At 37.2% G+C, this 23,230-nt stretch overlaps 1 protein-coding gene across 1 annotated transcript; it reads right to left on the minus strand.

The window, feature by feature from the left end:
- Positions 1-610: 610 nt before the first annotated feature.
- LOC147403810 (putative E3 ubiquitin ligase SUD1) lies at positions 611-22,679 on the minus strand. The gene is made up of 9 exons (XM_086439538.1): positions 22,255-22,679; positions 16,592-17,287; positions 14,518-15,297; positions 14,216-14,427; positions 13,719-14,090; positions 3,282-3,439; positions 2,585-2,748; positions 2,312-2,458; positions 611-1,321 (listed from the first exon to the last, which is right to left on the minus strand). Exons 1-9 carry the CDS (start codon positions 22,531-22,533, stop codon positions 818-820), a joined length of 3,312 nt encoding a protein of 1,103 aa, XP_086295664.1. The 5' UTR covers positions 22,534-22,679; the 3' UTR covers positions 611-817.
- Between the last annotated feature and the right edge of the window lie 551 nt (positions 22,680-23,230).

Here is a 23,230-nt window from a genome sequence, read left to right on the forward strand (position 1 = left end):
TCTCTATGGTGAGGGGATCATCCTTGCAAAAAATCATCCCATTCCAAAACTTCTAACCCCATCAAAATTAATTTACAAAAATTGGACGGTCTACAATTTTTCAACAAAAATCGGACGGTCTAGAAGTTTTGGAATGGGCTGATTTTTTGCCAGGATGATCCCCTCACCATAGAGATCATCCTCACAAAAAATCAGCCCATTCCAAACATTTTTGCCCATATAAGACAAAAAGGTGTGTCGCAAAGGGGGTCGTAATAACGCAACTCATATATATATATATATTGGGTCAGGTTCAAGGGCCATATGAGAAAACATATGTAAAAACTTTCGTTTTTAATAAAATATATATATATATATATATATATATATTCGTCCTAAAATGATTGATTGTGCAAGAATTTACCAATACCCATTATCACCTCTCAGAATCAATTATGAGATGGATAATTGATTATCAACCTCATAGTTGATCACAATAACAGTTAGCAAACAGCCCCTTAACATAAGCCGACAAAAGTGCCATTCGCCTCCCCACTCTGACCTAAACAAATATGAATCAACATTTTAGTCAGGAGAAGAATTGCATCAAAGGATACCAAGTTAGAACATGTATCATTGGAAGATCAGCTAGCTGACATTATAATAATCAAACAGGAAATTGTTAGTCTCTGTTTGTTTTACAAGGGCATAGAGAGTGCGTCTCGACGACATATGAAGCTAGTTATCAAGCTTACACAACACTACAATTTTAATGTGTTTTAGATCCAATAATCATAAGCCACAAAAGCCAGCAGAAGTGAAACCTGTTGTACATATCTCAATTGTGTTGATTAGCATGCCTTTGCCTCAACCCAACTTCAGCTTCTTGCACTTGTCGGACTAAAACACCGTCTTGTGGATTTGCATTTTGTGCCTCTGTGACAATCTGAGAATCATTTCCCTTGTCGACCTTATCTTCACCAAAGTCGTGCAACCTCCGGCCAATCAAGTAGCGATCATCCCGTATGGAATTATGGAGGTTAGTGAACCACACATGGAATCTCTTGGCACAGAAACACAGTAAACTAAAGCTGAGGCAGCCCAACCATGAGAACCGATAAACAGTGGAGTTCACAATTAACGGATACCCAAGCACAGGGAACAACCCTTTTGCAAAAACATAGGGGACACAGAGGGCTGTCAACAGCTTCATCGTGATTGGGATCACTATCTCCTGTAACACCCAAAGCCCACGAAGACGGGAGAAGCCATCTTCTCTTACCCTCTCAAATTTTATTCGCCAACTTTCATCTACCAGAAGTGTCATGTGATCCAGCATAATCTGTTCCAAATAAAAAAATTTAGTAAACTTTTTGTGTCCAATTCATATTGAAATCTTCCGTATGTAGAATTAAGGAACAAATATGAGGCATAGTTTGGTGATTAACCTAGGGACGTTGTAAATACTTTAGTAAATATTGACAAATAGTCATTTCAAACAAAAAAATTTAGTAAACTTTCTGCAACACCCGAAGTTATTTCCATATGTAACAAAAATATTCTCATTTCCAAGTTGTCAAAAAGACAAATAGAAGTCTAGAAACTTTTCAGTGTGTCTTTATTGAATTTCATGTCTTATCACTTAGCTAAGTGACACTTCTTTATTGAAGTTTTTTTTTAAACATCAAATCTTTTATTAACTAGCATCATTACAAGTTACACGTGTTCAGATACATTTATGCAAACTTTCATCATAATCAAAGACCTATACCAGTACTTAGGATATATTTATGAAATAATTTTAACATCTTAATTGTCAATGTATATAATACATGCTATACAACAAACCAAGAAAGCCTGAACTTCTTTGAGCCCGCCCAAGCTAAGGTCAGGCTAGTTTGCTAAGAGCCTAAGGCTTGGGTTTAGCTTGCAACCACTAAACTAAGCTGAGGTTGTTGAAAACTTTAATTTTCATTTTCAGGCATCCAGGGCCCCTATCAATTCATCCCTAAGAATGGTGAACAGTTTCACCAAGGCATGCACTGAAGGATTGAACCCAACTTTTGATGCAAATTACGATCCTGCATTCCATATGGTATAAGTCACCGGTATAGGAGGTGTCATAGGTACAATGGCTCAATGGAACCCAACCACTGGATGAGCCCTTCAGTTTTTTTGTTTTTTGATAAAGTAAATATTTTATTTAATAAAATAAAATATACAAAAGGCAGTCGAGATGACCTACCTTGGATGTGCCCTTTAATATCAGATAGGTTAACTAATAAGAGTTTATTTAAAACTTTCATTTAGAAGGAAGTGTTAAAACACCTACCAATCTAGTCCAGATCTTCAGAAAGATGAGCCCTAGTGCCCAGTCCTGATACAAGAGGAAAACCGGGCTTTCATCAACAGGCACCCGCATTGGCACAATCACCAAAAGCTCAAACAGCAGACCAATCAATACTGGGATGACAAAGATCTGGAACACAAGGATAAGGATAAAATAACAAATAAATAAATGAATAAAATTATATAAATCAAATGAAATGAGTACATGGATAGGTTGGTGGCACAGCCAATGATGTCCCAAGGTAAGATTGCTTACCCATATTGACAGTAGTGCAGAACTCTTGAAGACGATGCCACACCATTTCCATATTTGGTTCAACAGAATTCCTGCTCTCTGTGTTTTAACGTACTCAATACAATACCTGGCTCCAGCTACAACAGTCCAGATAACATAGCTTCCGATAATGAAAGCATACAGATCTAAGGACATAAACAGTTCAAAAAAAAATCAGCTTTCTTTACCTCACGTTAAAAATGTAGATTGGGGCATAAAATGGGTAGGATTTATCCGAACTACTGACCCTAATCCAAATTTAGGTGGTTTGGATCCTTGGAGTAGACCAAAATAAAAAAATGGGTTGATTTCCCTTGACCCAATATTTTTATGCTTTTCAAGATATCTTTTTTCTTACTACTTCAATATAATATGAATTCTTATAAAATAAAGAATTATAATATATAAAAAAATAACTTAGCAATTAGAAAAGAAATATAGCGGAAAAAAATGCTGAATGATCCAAACTTATCCAATCCGACCGACCTAAATCAAGTAATTCAGTCGGGTCGGATCCAGATTTAGTGAAAGCAAAACGGTTTGGATATGGTTTTAGCTAATAGGATCTGGATCAGAATAAAAAATTGGATCTGGATATGGATATACTCAGATCCAGCCCGAACCCAACTCATTTTAAGTCTTAATGTAGATTAAAATATCATTTCTACCACAATATTACCATTACACTTGACCCCATGTGTTATTGGGAGAAGGGGGATGGTACTGAAGAGTGCCCGTCCAAGAGAGATGGGTACAACTATCAAGGCTGAGTTGAAGAGAAGCAGAGTCATCCATGCCAGCACCAGCAACAGTACAATTCGAAGTACAAAACCATACCTGCAAAGAGTTGAGAATCAAGTTAAAACCATACAAGATCAGAGATTTAAATGAAGATGCTTGGAACAAAAGAGAGCATCAAAGAGAAAATTAATCACAACCAGCATTGCAGATGTAGGGGGTTGTTAATTGAGCATCCAAATTCATCAGGACTAACAAAAAATAAATAAATAATGCAGAAGTGTGAGACGGTAGTTGCAAGGTACATCTAAGTCACCTCACGCATTATGTCAAACTTAATATATGAGTGAGCTCAAACATTAGAAATTAGAAACACCCCGAGTCCTAGTTAAGAAAAAGAATTAATCACAAACCTAAGCTGGCATCACTTCATCTAAAAAGTCCTTGTTGTCATTAATCATCTTATCCCAACTATTCAGGGCCATCAATACCATTTTCTTTATTTTATTTTATTTTTTTGAGTAAAAAAGAGTATTTATGAACAGGCAAACGTCGAACATACACATATGAAAAGAGAATAAATTGCAGGAGAAAATGCCATCAAACCTAACAAAATAAAAGAAGCAAAGAATTAACTTGACTACTAGAGAATAATGGAGATCCAAAAATATGGTAAGGTCTAATCATTGTCAGGAGTAATATCAATGTCATTAGGAGATGTTTCAGAAAAATATGGGACAGACTCAATTCCTCAGAATGGTATCAATTCCTTGAATATAAGACTTTTACACCAGAAATATCACCTTTGCACAAATGCACCACTAAACTAACTTCAAACATGTCAAAAGTTGACTTAGGAATTGTCCAACACATACCAAAATGATGAAAAAAGACATACTAAATTGGTCATGGGAAGACCCCTACTGATTAAGTGGTCCACTATAAGCATTGTCGTCAACACAAAGATGGCAACCTTTGATGGACTAGTAGAACCTCATACTAACTTGGATAGGGAGTACAAACTGCCTGGAGATTAAATTGTGTGGTAAAATGAGTTAACAGAGAAAACCCCATTTGGATGCGACAACCACACACACTATTATCTACCTCTCTGGAAGAGAATACCTCGTGAAGATGAAATTGCATGGTAAAACACTCAACAATGAAAACCCATTTGGGTAGAGAATACCTCATATTTTCAAACCAATGATAAGCCCTTGACTCGGTTTCCTATCAAAAACTAGGTTGTTTAGGCAAGAACCCCCCACGGTTTGGTAAATATTTGAGATGCCCATGTGTTTTCAAACAAATGCTATCCCCCTTGACCTTGGGTCTCCTATAAAAGACTCCTTTCTAAATGTATTGATTGTATCAGAATGTTTTGGTATCGTTTCGATTTTTAAGAAAATTGAAACATCAAAACAAAACGAAATTTTAAACCATGTCTGTTACCTCTTTCTCAAATCAAAGGTACAGACCCACACCCACCTTTCTTTTTCTCTCTCTTCTCCCCCTTTTAGATCGTCGAATCTATAACTGAGTTTTTCCCACTTTTTGGGCTGGTAAGCTGGACTTCAATCCATGACCTCAAAGTTGCATTGCAACATATGAAGCAACTAAACAATGGGTCCATGTCAAGTTTGTGTGCAAGTAGCCTAAGAAACCATAGAAGAGATGAGGATCCCCGCAAACAAAGCATTAGTGGCAGATGCCTCATGGTACATGGTAAAGGTTGTTCCAATGAATATTGTCTTATCTCCAGCAACTTGTGGGTCAGGTTTCATAGAAGCAACTTCATCTATTACAAATTGTAGCCATATTGTCGTGCTTGGAGTTTTAGGGCAAGTTTCTTCTTTGTGGGTGTAAATGTTCTTATGTATATGGATTGATTCACTGGAGATTTTAAAAGTAGAACTATGGATTATGGGTTTAGCTAGTTAAATAAGTGCAATAAAAAGGGTCTCACTCTACATGAAATTTGGAAGTTTGGAGAAATTAAACGATGGTGAAGTGGTGTTCTGCTTTGTGATTGCAAGTGTTCTGTTTATGGGTGTTAATTGTTTATGTTGTCTGTGTTTCTGCTTAAGATTGTTTTATTAATTAAATGAGATGAACAATTTAATGGTGTTTCTCAGCCTTATTTTCAGTGGAAACCTGAAGAAATGATCTAATATGATTGCGTGTGTGCTTGGTCTATGTTTGTTACTTCTAATGAAATCGTTTTCTTCCTTCTCTAAATGGTTCATTGAATTAGTACTATCGTGGGATCAAAGATTTACTTGACAAAATAGAAAACAGATAGTAATCCCATACAACAAATGTGCCTCCCTTACCAACTGTTTTTCTTAAGGTATTCAATTGGTTGCTGAGCAAGCATTGCAGAGAATATAGGTGTCCCTCTCTCTTTTCAGTAATACCGTATGTTGGAAAATCAAATAGAGATATTCCCATCTAAACCAAACACTACTGTTGAAAGTGAAGGAATATTTTGTCCAACGTGATGAAACCATCAAGTCAACAACCAAAGACACATTTGACATAATGATATTGTTGCATCGGATGCTAAATTCTGGATAAGTTTGCAAAGCAGTTCAACTAATGAGATTCAATTCTTCCTTGGAAGCAATTAGTTGGATGGTTGGTGGTTTTTTAGTTTTGGCAGTTTATACCTACAAACCCATTTTTGCCACATTGAAATATAATTATTTTTTACAAGTCTTATTGGAATATAATTAATAAGAGGTGGAACCGAACTCTGCATAGCCCTACTCATATTGTTTTGGCCTACTTAAATCCTTGGTTTATGATAGCCTTTTGAAAGTAGAAATAAGGCTTAAAAAGGTGAAAGAAAAAATTATTTCAAATGATGCTAGATGGTAAGAAATTCAGTAATCAGGTCACTCTTTCCACTAAAGGATCAATTAATATTTGAGTCCATGAAAATTGATGGTCTAAGTGACACATCCAAAGGAATATTTAAATAAATGTTTCATAGTTACAAAAAATTATTAATTTAAAATTGTTAATTATCTAATGATGGTAGGACCGACATGTTGGCAGACAAGGTTCTACAATAGTAAGTGATCAACTTGTTTAGCCAACCATGTTAAGCTTCGGTATGTGAGAGAAATTGGAGTGATTTTGAGCTCTACATACAAAAACGAGGAAAAGATCGGAACCAACCAATCTACCTTGGTAGAAATTTCAGCATTCCTAGATTCACTACCAAGAGACGACCTTGAAGATGTTGTCACATGGAATTGTCATCGGATAATGAATAGGATGCAAATGTGGATCATGATAGGGGAGTTGATGATTTCATGAATCCTTGACGTAATTTTATATTTTGAAATTTGAAAATGAACAATATTAGGGTTTTCTAATTTTGTTTTATATTATATGAAGTATACATTTTTTATATTTTTCATAATTAATTTTTATTTTTTTAATTTTCCAAAATTTTGCCCATCTTTGCCGATTTTTTCCTAAGCTTCCAAATCGAATTATTCCCGAACCCCGAATTTTTCACTATGCATCCAACCAAGCATGTTTTAAGAAATTTCTTCCTGTGTCCTGCATCGGCTTCATACAACAATATGCGAACTCCAAATAGTGGAACTAAGGTATTTCATTGTGAAACGGATCTCTCAACAGCCTCCTTCTAGGGCTATATAGGTTTGAACCCACCTCCATATCCATAGATTTTAAACTATATTATATCAACTTCCCATCTCCTTTGAAGCAAATCTCTATGGATCACATCCCTCTTCTAGGATCTTCATTAAATTCAAAAATTGAGCCCCAAAGTTAGTTGGTGAACAAGTACTCTTTGGATTAGGACCAGACTAGACGAACAGGTAAGGAAGAGAATAGTCCAATCTTATCATATTATGACACATCTCAACCTAGTAGCCAAAGTCACCAGTATGCCAAGCGTTTTCTCCCTAGTATACTAGGCACAACTCAATTTCCTCTTCTTTGCAATTGATCACTTCTAAGAATATGATTAAACAAAATATGTGTCCCCCAAAATTCTGAAATTTGTACTATTGTGTCAGTGATTGCATTTCCCACTTGAACGACCAACATCTTGTAAACCAAACAACATTCCAAAAGACCAATCTGTTGGAGAGGGGGAGAACTATGAATACAATATTGGAAATAATCTAGTTGTTATTTTAGTCCTAGTTGTTTTCTAGTAATAGCTTTTTACTTATTTCTTATATGTAAGGGCAATTTTGTCTTTTGAATATTTTATTATTATAAATTCCTGCCAAACTCTTAGATTGAGACTTGACAATTACTTTTCTACAATTCTTCTTGGTATCAAAGTCTTAAGACGTCCCATCGACCCCCTCTTAGCTTCCTCTCTTCAGTTCTTGGGATCTTAATGTTTCTTCTCTTCTCTTCTTTCTCAATTCTTCAATACCTCTTCAATACCTCTAGATCTTGAGACCTAATAACCTATCAGTAGCTTCGTTAGAAGGTCTCCCCTTAGGGGATATTTTTTTTCTCGATTCTTATTCCCTTAACACAGGTTGCGATAGGGATTTTATCCATTTTTCACATGCTGCAATAGCTTTTTGCGCTGTGATTTCTAGGGTTTCTCCCCTTGCTGTTGTGAAGCCCTGCAACAGCAACTAGGGTGTCTATTTGGTTCTATGAAGCCCTACGACAGCACCTAGGGTGTTCTATTGGCTTGCGACAACGATTAGGTTGAGTTATGCGGCCTGCGATAGCAACTAGAGAGTTCTTTCTGACTTGGGACATCACCTGGGTGGTCTGTGTGGCTTGCAACAGCTAGAGACTTCTTTGCCTTGCAACACTACTTGAGTAGTCTGTGTGGCTTGCAACAGCAACTAGAGAGGTATTAGGGACTTGCGACAACAACTAAGGAGTACTCTGACCTTGCGATAGTAGCCTGGGTGTTACTTGATGGCTTACGATAGCAATAGACTGCTACTGGGTGACCTGCGATAGCAAGGAAAGCATCCTTAGTGACCTGCGACAATAGCAGGATTTTTTTTGGCTGCCTATGACTGGGCTGGTGGCTGTTTGCACAGCACCATGGCCGTGTTTGGTGGTCTGCGACCCCATTTTGGGGGATTGTGCCAGCACTAACCTGCTCTTGGGTGATCTGCGACTCTAGTTTGGTGGTCTACACAGCACCACATCCTTGCTGGGTGATCTACGACACCACAACCCTATTTGGAAGTCTATGACTCTAGTTTGGCGGTTTCTTGGTGGCTGTTTGTGGACTAGGAGTTGTGTTGTTTGGGTTGTGTAAAGGTTTACAACAACAGTGTTGTGTGGGTTATTAGTCTTCCTTTTCGTTGAGAGTTATGATATCACATCAATCTTGGTCTTGGTTCGTAAGACTCTATTTGGGAAGTAAAAGCAAATCTGAATGGTTTTGGGTACTGCTACTACTCATTGTGGTCGCAGGGGTCGTACTTGTGGTTGACAGAGTAATTTTATTTGCAGCCTTTGTGGGAGGACAGTCCATGAGAAGATCCGATGCTTCTCGCTCTATCCTCATTTGTTGAGTTATATTGCTACTCCGTTGGGGCATTCTACTCCCCGTGCTACCACTGTAGATTCCTCACTTATTCCCACCACTGTCTCTCCTAACACTATTGATTTATAGGAGCTTCAGACCCAGATTGCCACTTCTGTTCCTAATTAGATTCGTACTCACGCATCTTCGATTGTTGCCTCAGGTATATCTTCTGTATTTCATGTCACCCAGTTTGGTCCAACTCCCCTGATATGGGTTATTGATTATGGTGCCTCTGATCACATTATCGGTGAGTCTAACCATTTCACTTCATCTATTTTTCCTGATACTCATAGGGAAGTTCATCTTGCCGATGGCTCCCTTACACCTATTCACAGCAAGGGTACCATCCCCTCATCATCTAGTATTTCTCTACTCTGTGCTCCATGTGCCTCACCAATCTCTTAATTTTTTGTCTGTGAGTAGTCTTACCAAATCTCTAAATTGCTCAATGACCTTTTTTTATACTCATTGTACTTTTCAGGACCTGACTTCGAGAAAGATTTTTGGCAATGGGTATGAGAAAGATGGTTTGTACCTATTTCGATCTCTGCATACTACTGCTCCGGCCTCTGTGTTATCCTCTTCTAGGAGTCATACGTTTTCTTCTCAGTCTTTAGATTTGTGGCATGCTCGCTTAGGACATGTTAATTTTCAGCACTTATATTCTTTATTTCTTGTTTTAACAAATTCTTGTAGTGGGCATAAGTTTCAATGTTCTGTGTCTGAGCTCTCCAAATATACTCGTACTTCATATATCTCTCGCATGCATCAGTTTAACACTATGTTTGATTTAGTTCATTTTGATGCCTATTATTGTTTTTATTGCTCATCAGTATTATGTTACATTTATCGATGACTATGTTTGATTTAGTTCATTTTGATGCCTATTATTGCTTTTATTGTTCATCGGTATTATGTTACATTTATCGATGACTATTTTCGTTGTACTTGGGTCTATTTGATGTCATCTTGGTCTGAAGTGCTTCCTATTTTTGTTAACTTTCTTAAAATGATTCAGACCCAGTACAACATCACTGTTAAAGCTTTTCGGTCTGATAATGGAGGTGAATATATTTCTGATGGGATTCGCTCACCTTCATGAGCATGGTATGTTTCATAAATTGACTTGTCCCTACACCCTTAAGCAAAACGGGGTGGCAAAACGCAAGAACCGCCACCTTATAAATATCGTCCGCTGCCTTCTTCGAGGCATGTATGTTCTGAAGTTATATTAGAACATGACAATCCTTACTGCAGCTTTTCTTCTTAACCGTGTTCCGAGTTGCACCTTAAAGGGATAAGTGTCTCTTCATGTTTTTCACCCTAATAGCACCCTCTTTCATATTACACCTAGAGTTTTTAGATGCACTTGCTTTGTTCAGGACTGCACCCCTCATCACACGAAATTAGATGACAAAGCCATTGGGTATGTTTTCTTGGGTTACTCATCCAGGTCAAAGGGGTATAGCTATTATGATTCTATTTCTCATCGTGTCATACATTCTATGGATGTCACTTTTTTTTTAATGTTACCTACTTTCGTGCAACATCTGTTTTGCATGACACTTCTTATGTTTCTCCTATAGCATTATCCGGTCTTCGATCCAACTTCACCTATACTAAGCGGGGGTATGTTACTGATCATCATATTGCCCAATTTGTTTCCTATCAGGGACTTTCTTCCTCTTATCAGGTCTACCTTGCTGCTATTGCTTCTTTTAGAGTTCCTCGATCTATTCAGAGGTTTTACAAGATCCTTAGTGGACTATAGCTATAATTATTGAGATGAATGTTTTGCAAAAAAATCATATCTGGGAGCTTGTTCTGCTTCCCTCTGGAGAGCGGACTGGTGGTTGTAAATGGGTTTTCAATGTCAAGTATCTGACAGATGACACTGTTAATCGATACGAGGCTCGTCTAGTTGCTAAGGGATTTACGCAGACCCCTGGAAAGGATTTTAATGTTACATTTGCTCCTATAACTAAACTTTTTATTGTTCACCTTCGTATCTCTTTCATTGCATGCCATTCGTAGTCTCTTCACCAACTTGATGTGAAGAATGCCTTTCTGAAAGGTGGTCTGACTAAGATTATCTATTTGGACCCCCCTCCTGGGTTTCGTCTTCAAGGGGAGTATTCTAGGAAAATATATCGCCTTCTCAAATCTCTACATGGCCTGAAGCAGTCTCCGCGAGCCTGATTTCAGTGTTTTTATGAGGTTATTTTATCTATGGAGTTCTCCAGATGCCACTCAGATCATACTTGTTTTTTTCATTGAAGATTGGATGACCTTTGCACCATTGTTCTGATTTATATGGATGATGATGCACAGTGGATTGACAAAGTAAAGATGTTATTGGGTCGTGCTTTTGAGGTAAAGGACTTGGGTCCCCTCAAGAACTTCTTGGGGATAGAAGTGGCTCGCTCTCGCCGAGGTATTTCGTTATTTCAGCACAAATACACATTGGATTTTCTTCAGGACACTGAGATACTTGGTTGTCATCCTACTTCCTCCCTTATTGATCAAAATCACCTTCTTCATGCCGACTCTGGTGATCTTTTATCAAATCCTTCTTATCAGAAACTTGTAGGTCATCTAATTTATCTGACTAACACTAGACCGGACTTGTCATATTGACATATATCGTATTCTTCGCTACTTGAAGTCGCGTTCTGGTCTTGGACTTTTCTACTCTTCCACTGCTTAGCCGCATTTGTCTTGTTTTACAGATGCTAATTATACATGTTCTCTCACAGATAGCAGATCTACCTCTGATTTCTATACTTTTTATGGTGATATCCTTATCTCGTGGAAAAGTAAGAAACAAATTGTGGTTTCTCGTTCTTCTGCTGAAGCTGAGTATCGTGTTATGGCCCTTAGCACATGTGAGCTAATTTGGCTTCGATATTTGCTGACAGAGTTGGGATTTCTTGTTTCTGGTTCTTCTACTTTGTTCTGTAACAAGTTTGCTATAATGTTTGCCACTAACTCAATTATTCACGAAAGTTTGCTATACTTTTTATGGTGATATCCTTATCTCGTGGAAAAGTAAGAAACAAATTGTGATTTCTCGTTCTTCTACTAAAACTGAGTATCGTGTTATGGCCCTTAGCACATGTAAGCTAATTTGACTTTGATATTTGCTGACAGAGTTGGGATTTCCTGTTTCTGGTTCTTCTACTTTGTTTTGTAACAAGTTTGCTATAATGCTTGCCACTAACTCAATTATTCACGAAAGTAACTAAACATATTGAAGTTGATATTGACTTTCTCAAGGAGAAAGTTCAATCTAGTGATCTTCAGACAATCTTCGTACCTTCTTCAGATCAGCTTGCTGACATGCTTACGAAGTTTGTTGGTCTTCCTATCACTAATTCTCACCTTGTCAAGCTGGGTTTAGTTGATATATTTACCCCAACTTGAGGGGGAGCATTGGAAATAATCTAGTTGTTATTTTAGCCCTAGTTGTTTTCTAGTAATAGCTTTTTACTTATTTCTTATATGTAAAGGTAGTTTTGTCTTTAGACTCTTTTATTATTATAAATCCCTATCAAGCTCTCAGATTAAGGATTGACAAATACTTTTCTACAATTCTTCTTACAAGAGGGTCACAGGACTTAACTGGGGTATGACACACCCGACAGTAGAGGAAAATATACACTCAACACTCCCCCCACCCATAAAGGTGGAAAGAATCGAACCCATGATCATTCAAAAAGACTGATCTATTGGAGAGAGGAGAACCATAAATATAAGTGTCATGGCGCTTACCTGGGGTATGACACACCCAAGAGGAGAAAAATAAATACTCAACACTCCCCATCACCCATAAGTATGGAAAGAATCGAACCTGTGTCCTATACAAACCTAGTGCTCTGATACCATGTTAACTAACCAACTACTCCAACAGTCCTATCCGTTGGAGAGGGGGAGAACTACGAATATAAGAGGGTCACGGGGTTTAATTGGGGTATGACACACCCGAGACAAGGAAAATATACACTCAATACATCCATTCATCCATAATGAAATCCAATTCAGCCTATAATTCTCCATTCGGCGGTAGTAATTAGGTGAGACATAGTATGCTTGTCCTCAATCAACTTATATCACCTTTCACCTTCTAACTAAAAGCTTGCACTAATGACAAAACCATCAAATTTTCCTTTTTATATAGGTCTAAGTGTAATGGAGGGGTCTCGACCCCAGATCAGTAGTTTTACCACACACAGACTTTACCACGTCACCCAGGTGGAACCTAATCATTGTTCAGTTAGAAACTTTCCTTGCACTAGCTACTTCCCTCCTTGCCATCATCAGAAAACCCCCTATTGCTACATTGACTTTGAGAATGTCTGAAACCAAGCGAAGCATGAAACTCCTAAATTCATTCAGCAAGCCATAACATTAGTAAAATCTTTAAACCTAAAAATAAAATTTTACACGAACAATAAAAAAAAATAAACCAATAAAGAAAATTAAAACTTATATAAATAAATAAAATCATTGCGAGAAACATAAATAAATAAAAAATAATTTGAACCAATAGAATTTAATAAAGAAATAATTTTTTAACAAACAAACAAAATTCAGCAAGCCATAACATACCAAAGCAAGTACAAATGCTAACCAAATTTAGTTATGCAAACAGATTTTGTCACAAAAAAACAAAAACAAAAAAAACAGCTGTGATCATCATCATCCCCACTTTATTTCAAACATTGGGTGTTAGAAAGATGAATCCTATTTCATTCCTAGGATCCAACTCGAAGTCATAGAAAGGATATTATCAGAGCCATACTGTTTTTAAATACTTACTCAGAATCCGCCTGCTCATCACCATCATACTCTTCTGCAGCATCAGAGTTCCCAGACGTATGAATAGGTATATTCGGATCTTCAGGAGCCACAAGTGCTACTAGAGCCCGATCTTGACGCCCAACACCACCTCGTACATCATGTAATCTATCATGCCTTTCCGCGTTCACAGGTCCCTGCTGCCCTCCATTATTATCCTCAGATCTTGGCAGTAAGAAATCGGTTAAGCCAAGTGCCCAACCAACTGCGGTAAACCATTGGCGGAGAAGGGCTTTAATTGTTGCCCGCAGCTTAAAATGCTCAATTGCAAATGGAATACATATTTGAAACAGAAGCATATCTGCAGGAATCTCGGTAAATGGGTCAGAAACCCTGCATTACACTTCTAAATGTTAGCAAGAAGGAAAAAAAAGTAAAGTGGAACACAAAAGATCTTTTATCAAAATAAAAATGCAGTAATGGACAAAAGGTGCCCCAAAATATGGGGAATGACTTACGAAATATCCAATGGAAAGATCGAAGGTACCAATCTCATGGCAAGTTTGACTGGTAAAAATACTAGCATCACAATCAAGCTCCCATAAACAGCAATGGACAACAAAACCCGACGAGCATGCTTGTGCACGGGATCGTCAATAAGATCCCGAAAAGGATTGTAGTTCGGATCAGCCGGATCCCGAAGGAAGTATAGAACTCCATTACGTAAAACCTATAAGAAGCAGGTAAAGATAAAATAATCATCACTATTTGGGAGAAGTAAAAAACATGCCAATGAACAAGACGGGTTAGGGAATGATACCCCTCGAAGAAGGCTGACGAAAATGCTTATTTGTAACATGTATACAATGCCTACAATCCAATGTACCAAAGAGCTTGCTAAGGGAGAGATCGAAAAAAATTCAACCCTTTGAGAAATTGTCTTCCCAAGCATCCTTATAGTACAAACATCAAGCCACCATCCACACATCAAAGGAAAAACCCCAAGTTCAATCACTAGAAGGAAAGCAACCTTAATCATAGTCATTAAATGCCTCATTGCAGCCAAGAATTGCCTGATAAGGGAGGGAACAGCCTCTGCTATAGAAGCAATACCATAAAATCTTCCCGTCGTCAAAGGCTCACCCCTAGTGTAACGTATTAAAGCAACAACCCCAAGGTATAGGAAGACAAAAGAGAATATAAACATGTACCCAACAGCAAGAGTGGTAACATCAGAAAGGCGTGAGGTTCCAACATTCACCCCATTCAACAGTTCTGCTGAAAGTGGTTTGCCAATATTGTTTACAACTTCATCTAGTCCGGTCGTGTTTGCTTTCAATGACTCTGAAACAACTTCCACAACATGGTCAAGTAGGCCATCTTTATTGCTTTCAGATGACAAATTTGTAACAGCGGTTAATGCATTCTTCAATGTGATGTTTGCTAGAGAGAGGGCTGACTCTGTAAATGGCATGACCGTTGACAACACTGGACCTGTAGCTGTGGAGAAAAGCCAATATATATAATGGAGGACGATCCGGCCTAATGAGAAGGGAACAAAAATTACGACACCAAGGAATATCATGTTGCTCGCTAGAACCTGCAGAGAATGAGAGAGAGAGAGAGAGAGAGAATCAACACATCGCACATTAAATAGGAAAACAAAACTATAAATAATTCCAAATTTTATTCCCACCAAATTCGAGACCCCAATGTAGAAATAAAATGATTGATTAGGAAAAATTCTCCATTAGAATAATAAGCTTACGATTCACAGACTAATAGAAAATTTTACAGCCACAACTCAAGTGATAAATTTACTAAAGGAAATATAAACATGCAAATAAAGAAAAGGTGCACATATGCCCACAAGAAAGCTCTTTTTCATCTACTTCTTAATTGATTCCCTTTCTTTCATGAAGTATGCACGTGGTCCAGGGCAAGTACATAAGCCCGAAAATAACCAACCACCTATTGATTTAGATATAGTACTACAACATATAGGGCAGTGGAGTTCACAGCCCAAACAATGTAGTTCAGAACTTAAACGTGTAAGCAATAACATACCAAAAGATTACTGTACTCTTTCAAGTCAGTGTGTCACCTCAAAGCCACCAAAGAATCGGATTAGAAAAAGAAAGGGTGTTTTTACATCTCACCACTATGTCTCTTTAGATAGAAGTATAAATCAGTGGCATCGACACTGGGATGACACAACAGAGATAGTTTCCAGTGAAGATGGATTTTAACATGTGGCACCTGAGTTGGGGGTCTATATAAAGGGACTTTAAGGCATTAATCACATGAAATAAAATGTACAAACCATACCTGGAGGCTTCAGTCTAAATCAAAACACGGGTAGTATGCCTCAAACATAATGACATAAATATGGATATCCGCTTTAAACCATTAGATTTTAAGGAGAAAAATGTCTCCACATCTTCAACCCTTACCAAAAAATGGGAGATGTGTGTGCATGGGGAACCTAGGTCACCTCCTCGGATAGCACATCTAGGGTGGACCAGTTTCCTCCAACTACGACAGTTACAAACTCCCTAACCCATTTTAAAATATGTATTATGTAGCACCAGAATGAGATCTTTTAAGTAAATAATTAATTTAAGAGAGAGAGAGAGAGAGAGCCAATTGGGGTAGACCTTTAAAAGTCCAGTAGCCATTCTATAATTTTGAAATAACAGTTTCGTTAGAGTTAAGGATCATATCTTTTTAAACATTTTACATTTGCTACAACGCAAAGTCATTCCAGGATCACTGAATGCATTCAACCAGATAAAGATAAAGTGCTTTTTCAACCAGATGAGAACACAAAATTGAGACTCGCAGTCAACAAAAACAAAATAAACAGGAGAGCAGGGAAGGAAATTGATACTCACAGTAAATGCATTTTCAACCAGATGGAAAACAGGCCCTTGCATTCCAACAAGCTCATCAAAGGGCACATCTTCTGCACCATCAGCATCATCTAGACCATCAAACATCTGTTCAACATGAGCCTCAAGACGTGCTGCTTGCAATTCCAACCTCGCAGCTACATTCTCCGCATTTCTTCTGATTATTTCACCAGCTCCTCCTGCAATACCTTGCCCTCCACCAGCCTCTTCACCATTTACATCACCACCATGTATTCTATTAGCTGGAGCAGGAACTCTTCTTGCGGCACGAGCGCCATTTCTGTCAATTTCATCTTCTCTCCCAACATCCTGACCTCCGAGCTCCCGTAGATGTCTAAAGTAATCCCTCAGAGAAGTAGCCCCAAGAAAAATAAAAACAATGCTAGCAGATAGGAGAAACCCATGCAAACAATCAGTCAGAATCATTGTAGTAGATAAATGACTAAGAAATAGTCTTTGGGCTCCACCAAGACTCCTCACAAAAGCCAATCTCCATATCCAAAATGTAATGAAGGGTATTATTAGGAGCCAGACAGAAAGTACAAATGCAAGGCGTACAAAGAATTGCAAAATGTGGCATGCTTTCAATCCCATCCCAACCACAAATTCTTGGAACGGAAGCCTAACTGGAGCATTCTCAGCATAAACAGGGGAGAAAGAAAATGCATGTTTACACACCTGGAAGCCATGTAAAATGCATTAATAAGAGCTTGCGAGAATCATGCAAAGCATAATCAACAATCCACTGATATCTGAATTTGAGTGCTCATCAAGGAAAATAAATGAACTGTGTGCTGTAACATAATACTGACAAGTTACATCAATAAGTTTGTTGTATAACAATTTAGTGGAGATGAAATTGAAGATCCCTGCATGCATTAACTCCTACCTGTATCACTTCTGTACTAGCGGTTTTGCTTTTTTGTTTGAAGTCCTTAAAAGAATTTAGAGGAATTTTCTTTGAGGACTTTGATGTAAGATGGGATAGAGTCTGTAATCTTAGCGAGGAGTAGTTTTGTTGTAGGGGGTGTTCTGTTGTGTTGTAAGGATGGTCTTCTCGACCTCCATTTTTTATTAATATGTCTCTATTTTGCCGATCAAAAAAAAAAAATTAACTCCTACATGCCAAAAAAAAATTGTAGCTATATTACCACCCAAGTGGTGGACCAGGAGTTCACCACCCTGGGTTGCTTCCAGATGACATGAGATCAATCCCCCCCCCACCCACACACACACACACAAAAAAAAAAGAATTATACCCAATACACTAGTTTGTGGTAGCCGGACGTATCTCTAGGGACTAGTTTTGTATCCAATGGGGGTGGGTATATACCCCTATGTCATTAAAAATATCATTAAAAATAAATAAAAATTGTGGGCATATCTCACACAGTTGCTTAGGATTAAATATTAGTTTTATACGAAGTAACAAGTAAAAATGTAAGGATGACCATACAAAATTGACTTCATAAAAGGCAAACAAAAACCCACAGAAAGGGTGGAGTGTTCCTTCAAGCCAAGTAACAATGAATGATATCTACAAAATCAACAAACTTTGGGTCGGGGTATGTTGTTAATATTATTCATGGCATACATTTCCTCAACTCAAGTGCAATCCTAGAACTCCTCACTCCCAGACGCCATCTTCTATGGACTATGGATTACCCATTGTTTTACAACCGTTGGTACTTGAGGTTCTAGCATGTGGTGTCCACATTGTGCCTAATCGAAGAGTGTCACTGATGGGGACATCAAATCTTGAATAGTAGATTTTCATTTTTATTTAGATTTCTGTTTTAGAGCTTTAATTTTATGTTTTTTGGACTTACTTTGATGTTTTATCGTCCCATGGTCTTAATATAATATTTAGGGGCAGTTTAGTAACTTTACTTTGTCTTTTATTTAACTTTATTAGGGTTTGAAAATTAGGAGAGAAAAAGTTACGAAAATAAGGTTATTTATTTGGTGTTTTAGTTTAATTAGGACTCTTATTGAAATATTCTTATCTTCTCAAATTCCATTGATCAACATTGGAAACATTTATATTTATTCAAAAATCTTATTATAAAAAATGGTTTAGTATTATCTGAATGAAAAATCAAACTCTTCCAAATATCTATCCAATTTTTAGGATTCAATATTGAAGGACAAACTATTACCCCTACCAATAGAGTAATCTCTGCTGATAAGTTTCCTGATGAAATCACAGATAAAAAACAATTACAAAGATTTTTGGGATGCTTAAACTATGTTCTCAACTTTATTCACGATCTAGCTGATGAAAGAAAATTATTTTTTCGACTTAAAAAATCAAACGACAAAACAAAACAACCATGGACTGATGAACATACCCAAGCGGTTCACAGATTAAACAACGTGTCAAGATCTACCTTGCCTGAATATTCCCAACATTACATATCCAAAACTAATTCAAGTAGATACTTCCGAATTAGGATACGGAAGAATTCTTCTTCAAATTTCTCCTCAAAAAACTGAACAATTAGTTCGATTTACGTCCGGAATTTGGACTCCTTATGAACAAAATTACTCTACTATCAAAAAAGAAATACTAGCTACTGTTTTATGCGTTTAAAAATTCCAAAGTGACATTTTAAACCAAATTTTTTTAACCAAAGTTGATTGTAAATCCGCCAAAGATGTTTTACAGAAGGATGTTAAAAATCTTGCCTCTAAACAAATATTTGCCCGATGGCAAGCTTTACTTTCTTTTTTTGACTTTGATATTGAATTTATTAATGGTTCACAAAATTGTTTAGCTGATTTTTTAACCCGAGAATTATTACAAAAAAAAAATGAGTATTCGAGGTGGTTCTGCCCCTCATCAATCAAAATTCAAAGGTAAAATCCCAATTTCGATCCAAATCCCCTATGCCCCCAATAGATGCCTTATCTCAATATGATTACATTTCCAAGGCATCATATTCAATCCTTATTCACAACCACCATATGTATTCTAATCTTACCATCCCTCAAATTTTATCCCAAATTTTTCCTCTAAAAGCCCATTTTACAGCCAAACTCCCTAATCTATCCCAAAACTTCTATGAAGCTATCCTTATATAATCACAAAGCACCCTTATAAACCATACCGAAAATGATGGAAAAATCGCCTTCTCAAATTTCAAAATCCTTCATATTGTTTCTCCACAAGAATGGAATTCTCCCTTTTATGCCAATAAATTTGTAACCTCCCCTTCTGATCAACAAATTGCTTGTACCTATTGGGAGTACATGCATGCTTGGGAATTTTCTCTTCTCATTCTAAATACAAAAAATTCTCTCATGATTTGTACAATGCTGCCAAAACAAAGATCACCCTATTCCATTTTGGTTCTTTTGCAATTGGTGGCTCCGATATGGCTCTCTGAATCTTATTCTCCCTGAATCCCTTGTGAAGGATCAAAAGGCTTTTATCAATTTATCAAAATTCTCTCTAGACAATTCTACGTTTCACAATATGTTTTTCTTTTCTCAAAATGGTTATCTTTGGATAATGAAATGGGATTATTCAAAAGACATAAGTGATGGCCTCCCTACTCTATTTCAATCCACTTGGGTCAAATGGTGGGACAAATTTGATATCTCTAAATCAAAAGATTCTCTCTCTGATTTACAAAAGTCTTCTCCTATTAAGAACTCAAATCCCTCCAAAACCTTCAAAGATGGTTTAAGTGACCCTGTCTTCGCTACCAAACAACCATCTATTCAAAACCCTCTTCAATTTGGTCCAAGCTCTTCTCAATATGCTTCTACTTAGGATTTTAATCAGGTATTACAAGAAATGAAGCAAATGGCTGAAGAAATGAAGTCACTCAAGGATAATATTTCTATCAAAATCTCCTCAAAAGCAAGCTCTTCACATTCTACGCAATCCCCTGTTGATGATTTATTTTGAAGAATCCAATACTCTAATTTAAAGAATCAAATACAGTCAAAGACAAAGACCAGCTCTCTATCACAAGACCAACTCTCAATCATAGTCAAAATCTGCAAAGAATCTCAAAAGTAAAAGCACGCTCAAATTTAATTTGTCGTTTGTCACATGAAGAATCTCAAAAGCAAAAGCTACATCTTTTTAATTTGTCGTTTTCCTTAAATTAGATTGTCGTTTTCCTACGTGCCGATTTACTATGTGTTTTCCAAAAGAATAAGTTTATCTTCAACAGTCTTAAAGATACACTCAAAAGTGTCAGTCCAATAACTATTGTCGGTTTATCAATCCAATAGAGGAGAGCCACGAATCTTCTCCAAAAAAAAAATTTGGCTTATAAATTGCAAAATCATGAGGAGGGAAGGTATCCGAAATATACCTTCTTCTAATCCCCTAACCTGTTCTCATCTCCTTCAACCAACTTCGATCCCCTGACCAATTATCATCTGAAATATACCTTCTTCCAATCCCCTAATCAGTTCTCATCTCCTTCAATCCACTTCGATCCCCTAACCAGTTCTCATCTGAAATATACCTTCTTCTGATCCCCTAACCAGTTCTCATCTCCATCAACCCACTTCGATACCCTAACCAGTTTTGATCTCCTTCAACTCACTTCTAGGGTCATCGTTGGGATGCCAAGTAGAGTACTTACCATCGTCTTATCTTGGTGCTTCATAATCTAGAAAGGCTGTTTGGGACCCTGTGTTGGAAAAGGGTTGGTAGAAGACTCTCTTCTCGGAAAGCTTGGTAACTTTCCAAAGGGGAAGTAACTCTAGTGAAGAGCGCACTAGCTAGCATTCCGGTGTATTTTCTCTCCTTTTTCGCTATTCCAAGGGCTGTGGAGCCGAGGTTGAACAAGATGTTTAGAGACTTCCTATGACACGATAAAGCTAGAAACATGAAACTTCACTTGGTGAATTGGAAGTGGGTCTGTCATCCAAAGAAGTTTGGAGGCCTTGGAGTTCAGAACTTGAAGCAAATGAATTGTGCTCTCTTGGGTAAGTGGTTCTGGAGATTTGGGACCGATATGAGTGGCCTTTGGAGATCAGTTATTGCAGCCAAGTTTGGGGAAGGAACTTTAGGGTGGGATACTGGCATGCCTCAGTTGCCTTACGAGTGTAGTGTTTGGAGGGGTATCAAAAAGATAGATAAAGCGAGCTTCAAAATTGGCAATGGGTTAAGAGTGAGGTTTTGATTCCTAACGAATTTATCTATTTTCCCTTTTTATCGAGAATTTATCTACTTAATTTTTCAATATAGTGTTGGACTAAAACCTGATTTCCTTCTTACATTCCTAGCGTGTTTAGTTTAGCTTCAGAACAGTGAATTCTGTCATCCAATTATTTTCATTATTTTTCTCGGAATTTCATCTATGCATCCGCAGAAAACCAGCATCACATCACATGAGCATATATATATATATATATATATATATATATATATATATAGATATATATATATATATATATATATATATATATATAGATAATGATAACCAACCCTAAAATCGCATCTTTAATACCCTAAAACCCTGCAAAGAGAAGTTTCCCCCAATTATCTTTCCACAACTAAAAATAACATAAAATTCACAAACTAAAAGAACAAATCCCAAAATAAATACCTTCAATTTCAATAATAAATAACAAATTACCCATCGAAAATCCCAAAATTGAATAAACTTAAAACAAACCTCGCACTGTCTAGCGTTGCTGTGATTTAACCACTGAAGGAGACAATCCTGATGGACGAATTTGATGCTTCCACTGCACGCGCAAGGATATCTGAGAGGGTTTTCTGCATCTCCAGAGTTTCGGCAAATCCTGCAAACGTCTTCTTCGTCATCCTCTTCGACGTAATTGCGGCTTTTGTTGGATGGACTGTGAGGGGAAGACGAAGAAGAGCCTTCAATGTTGTCGACTGTAGCCCTCTCTTCCTCCTGCGAGGTCGAGGCTTCCACTGCAATCTCCATGACCTACCACCAACAAAGCAGAATTGGATTTTTTTCTTTTGTTCCTCTTTTTTTTTTTTTTTAATCTGTTGGTTTCTCTCTGTGTCTGTGTGTGTGGTTCCCTCGCACCTCTCTAATGGAAACAAGGGTCGGCTTGGAAGAGAGAGAGAAAGGTCTACGGTCTACCATTTTATTTACTGGGAAATATTTCTCCACGACCAGACGAGCGAAAGCGTGTCTTTTTACACGTGGCAGCTGAGTGAGCCCATAGCAACTTCGTGCATGGTTTTTCTCATCTCGTCTCGCCATGTTTACCGAGTTGACTCGTTTGAATCAATTTGTCTCGTACGAGTCAGTCTGTTTTGATAATTTTAAGTGATAATTAAATTTTGAGAGCTTCTATTGCCACGTCAAATTTTGCTAACGCCACTCCAAGATGTGTGCCAATTCTTCTTCAGTGATTTACGTAGAGATATTTTCCAAAACTTGAATAACTTGTGTCAAGACCAGTTTCAGTACACTGTTCATTTTAATTTTCAAAACATGTTTTTCCAGTTAATTCGTTGATAAATTATTAGCGAGATCGTCAATATGACAAAATCATTGGTATTTTATAAGCAAATTCGTTGATTAAAAAAGTGACTAATTCAATGAAAAAATATGTTTTGGTAATAAAAGTAAACAATGTATAAGACTTAGAATTTCGTTATATTCAACT

Source organism: Akebia trifoliata, chromosome 4 (genome assembly GCF_017979445.1).
Source record: "Akebia trifoliata isolate Shusen 1 chromosome 4, ASM1797944v1, whole genome shotgun sequence".
NCBI lineage: Eukaryota > Viridiplantae > Streptophyta > Magnoliopsida > Ranunculales > Lardizabalaceae > Akebia > Akebia trifoliata.

Bases quoted from the DNA above. Each gene is read 5' to 3' on its own strand.
- LOC147403810 (XM_086439538.1), bottom strand. From the start codon at position 22,533: ATGGAGATTGCAGTGGAAGCCTCGACCTCGCAGGAGGAAGAGAGGGCT. The intron at 15,298-16,591 runs GTGAGTATCAAT...CATTCTCTGCAG, and splicing joins TGGTTGAAAATGCATTTACT to GTTCTAGCGAGCAACATGAT. The intron at 14,091-14,215 runs GTAAGTCATTCC...AGTGTAATGCAG, and splicing joins ATCTTTCCATTGGATATTTC to GGTTTCTGACCCATTTACCG.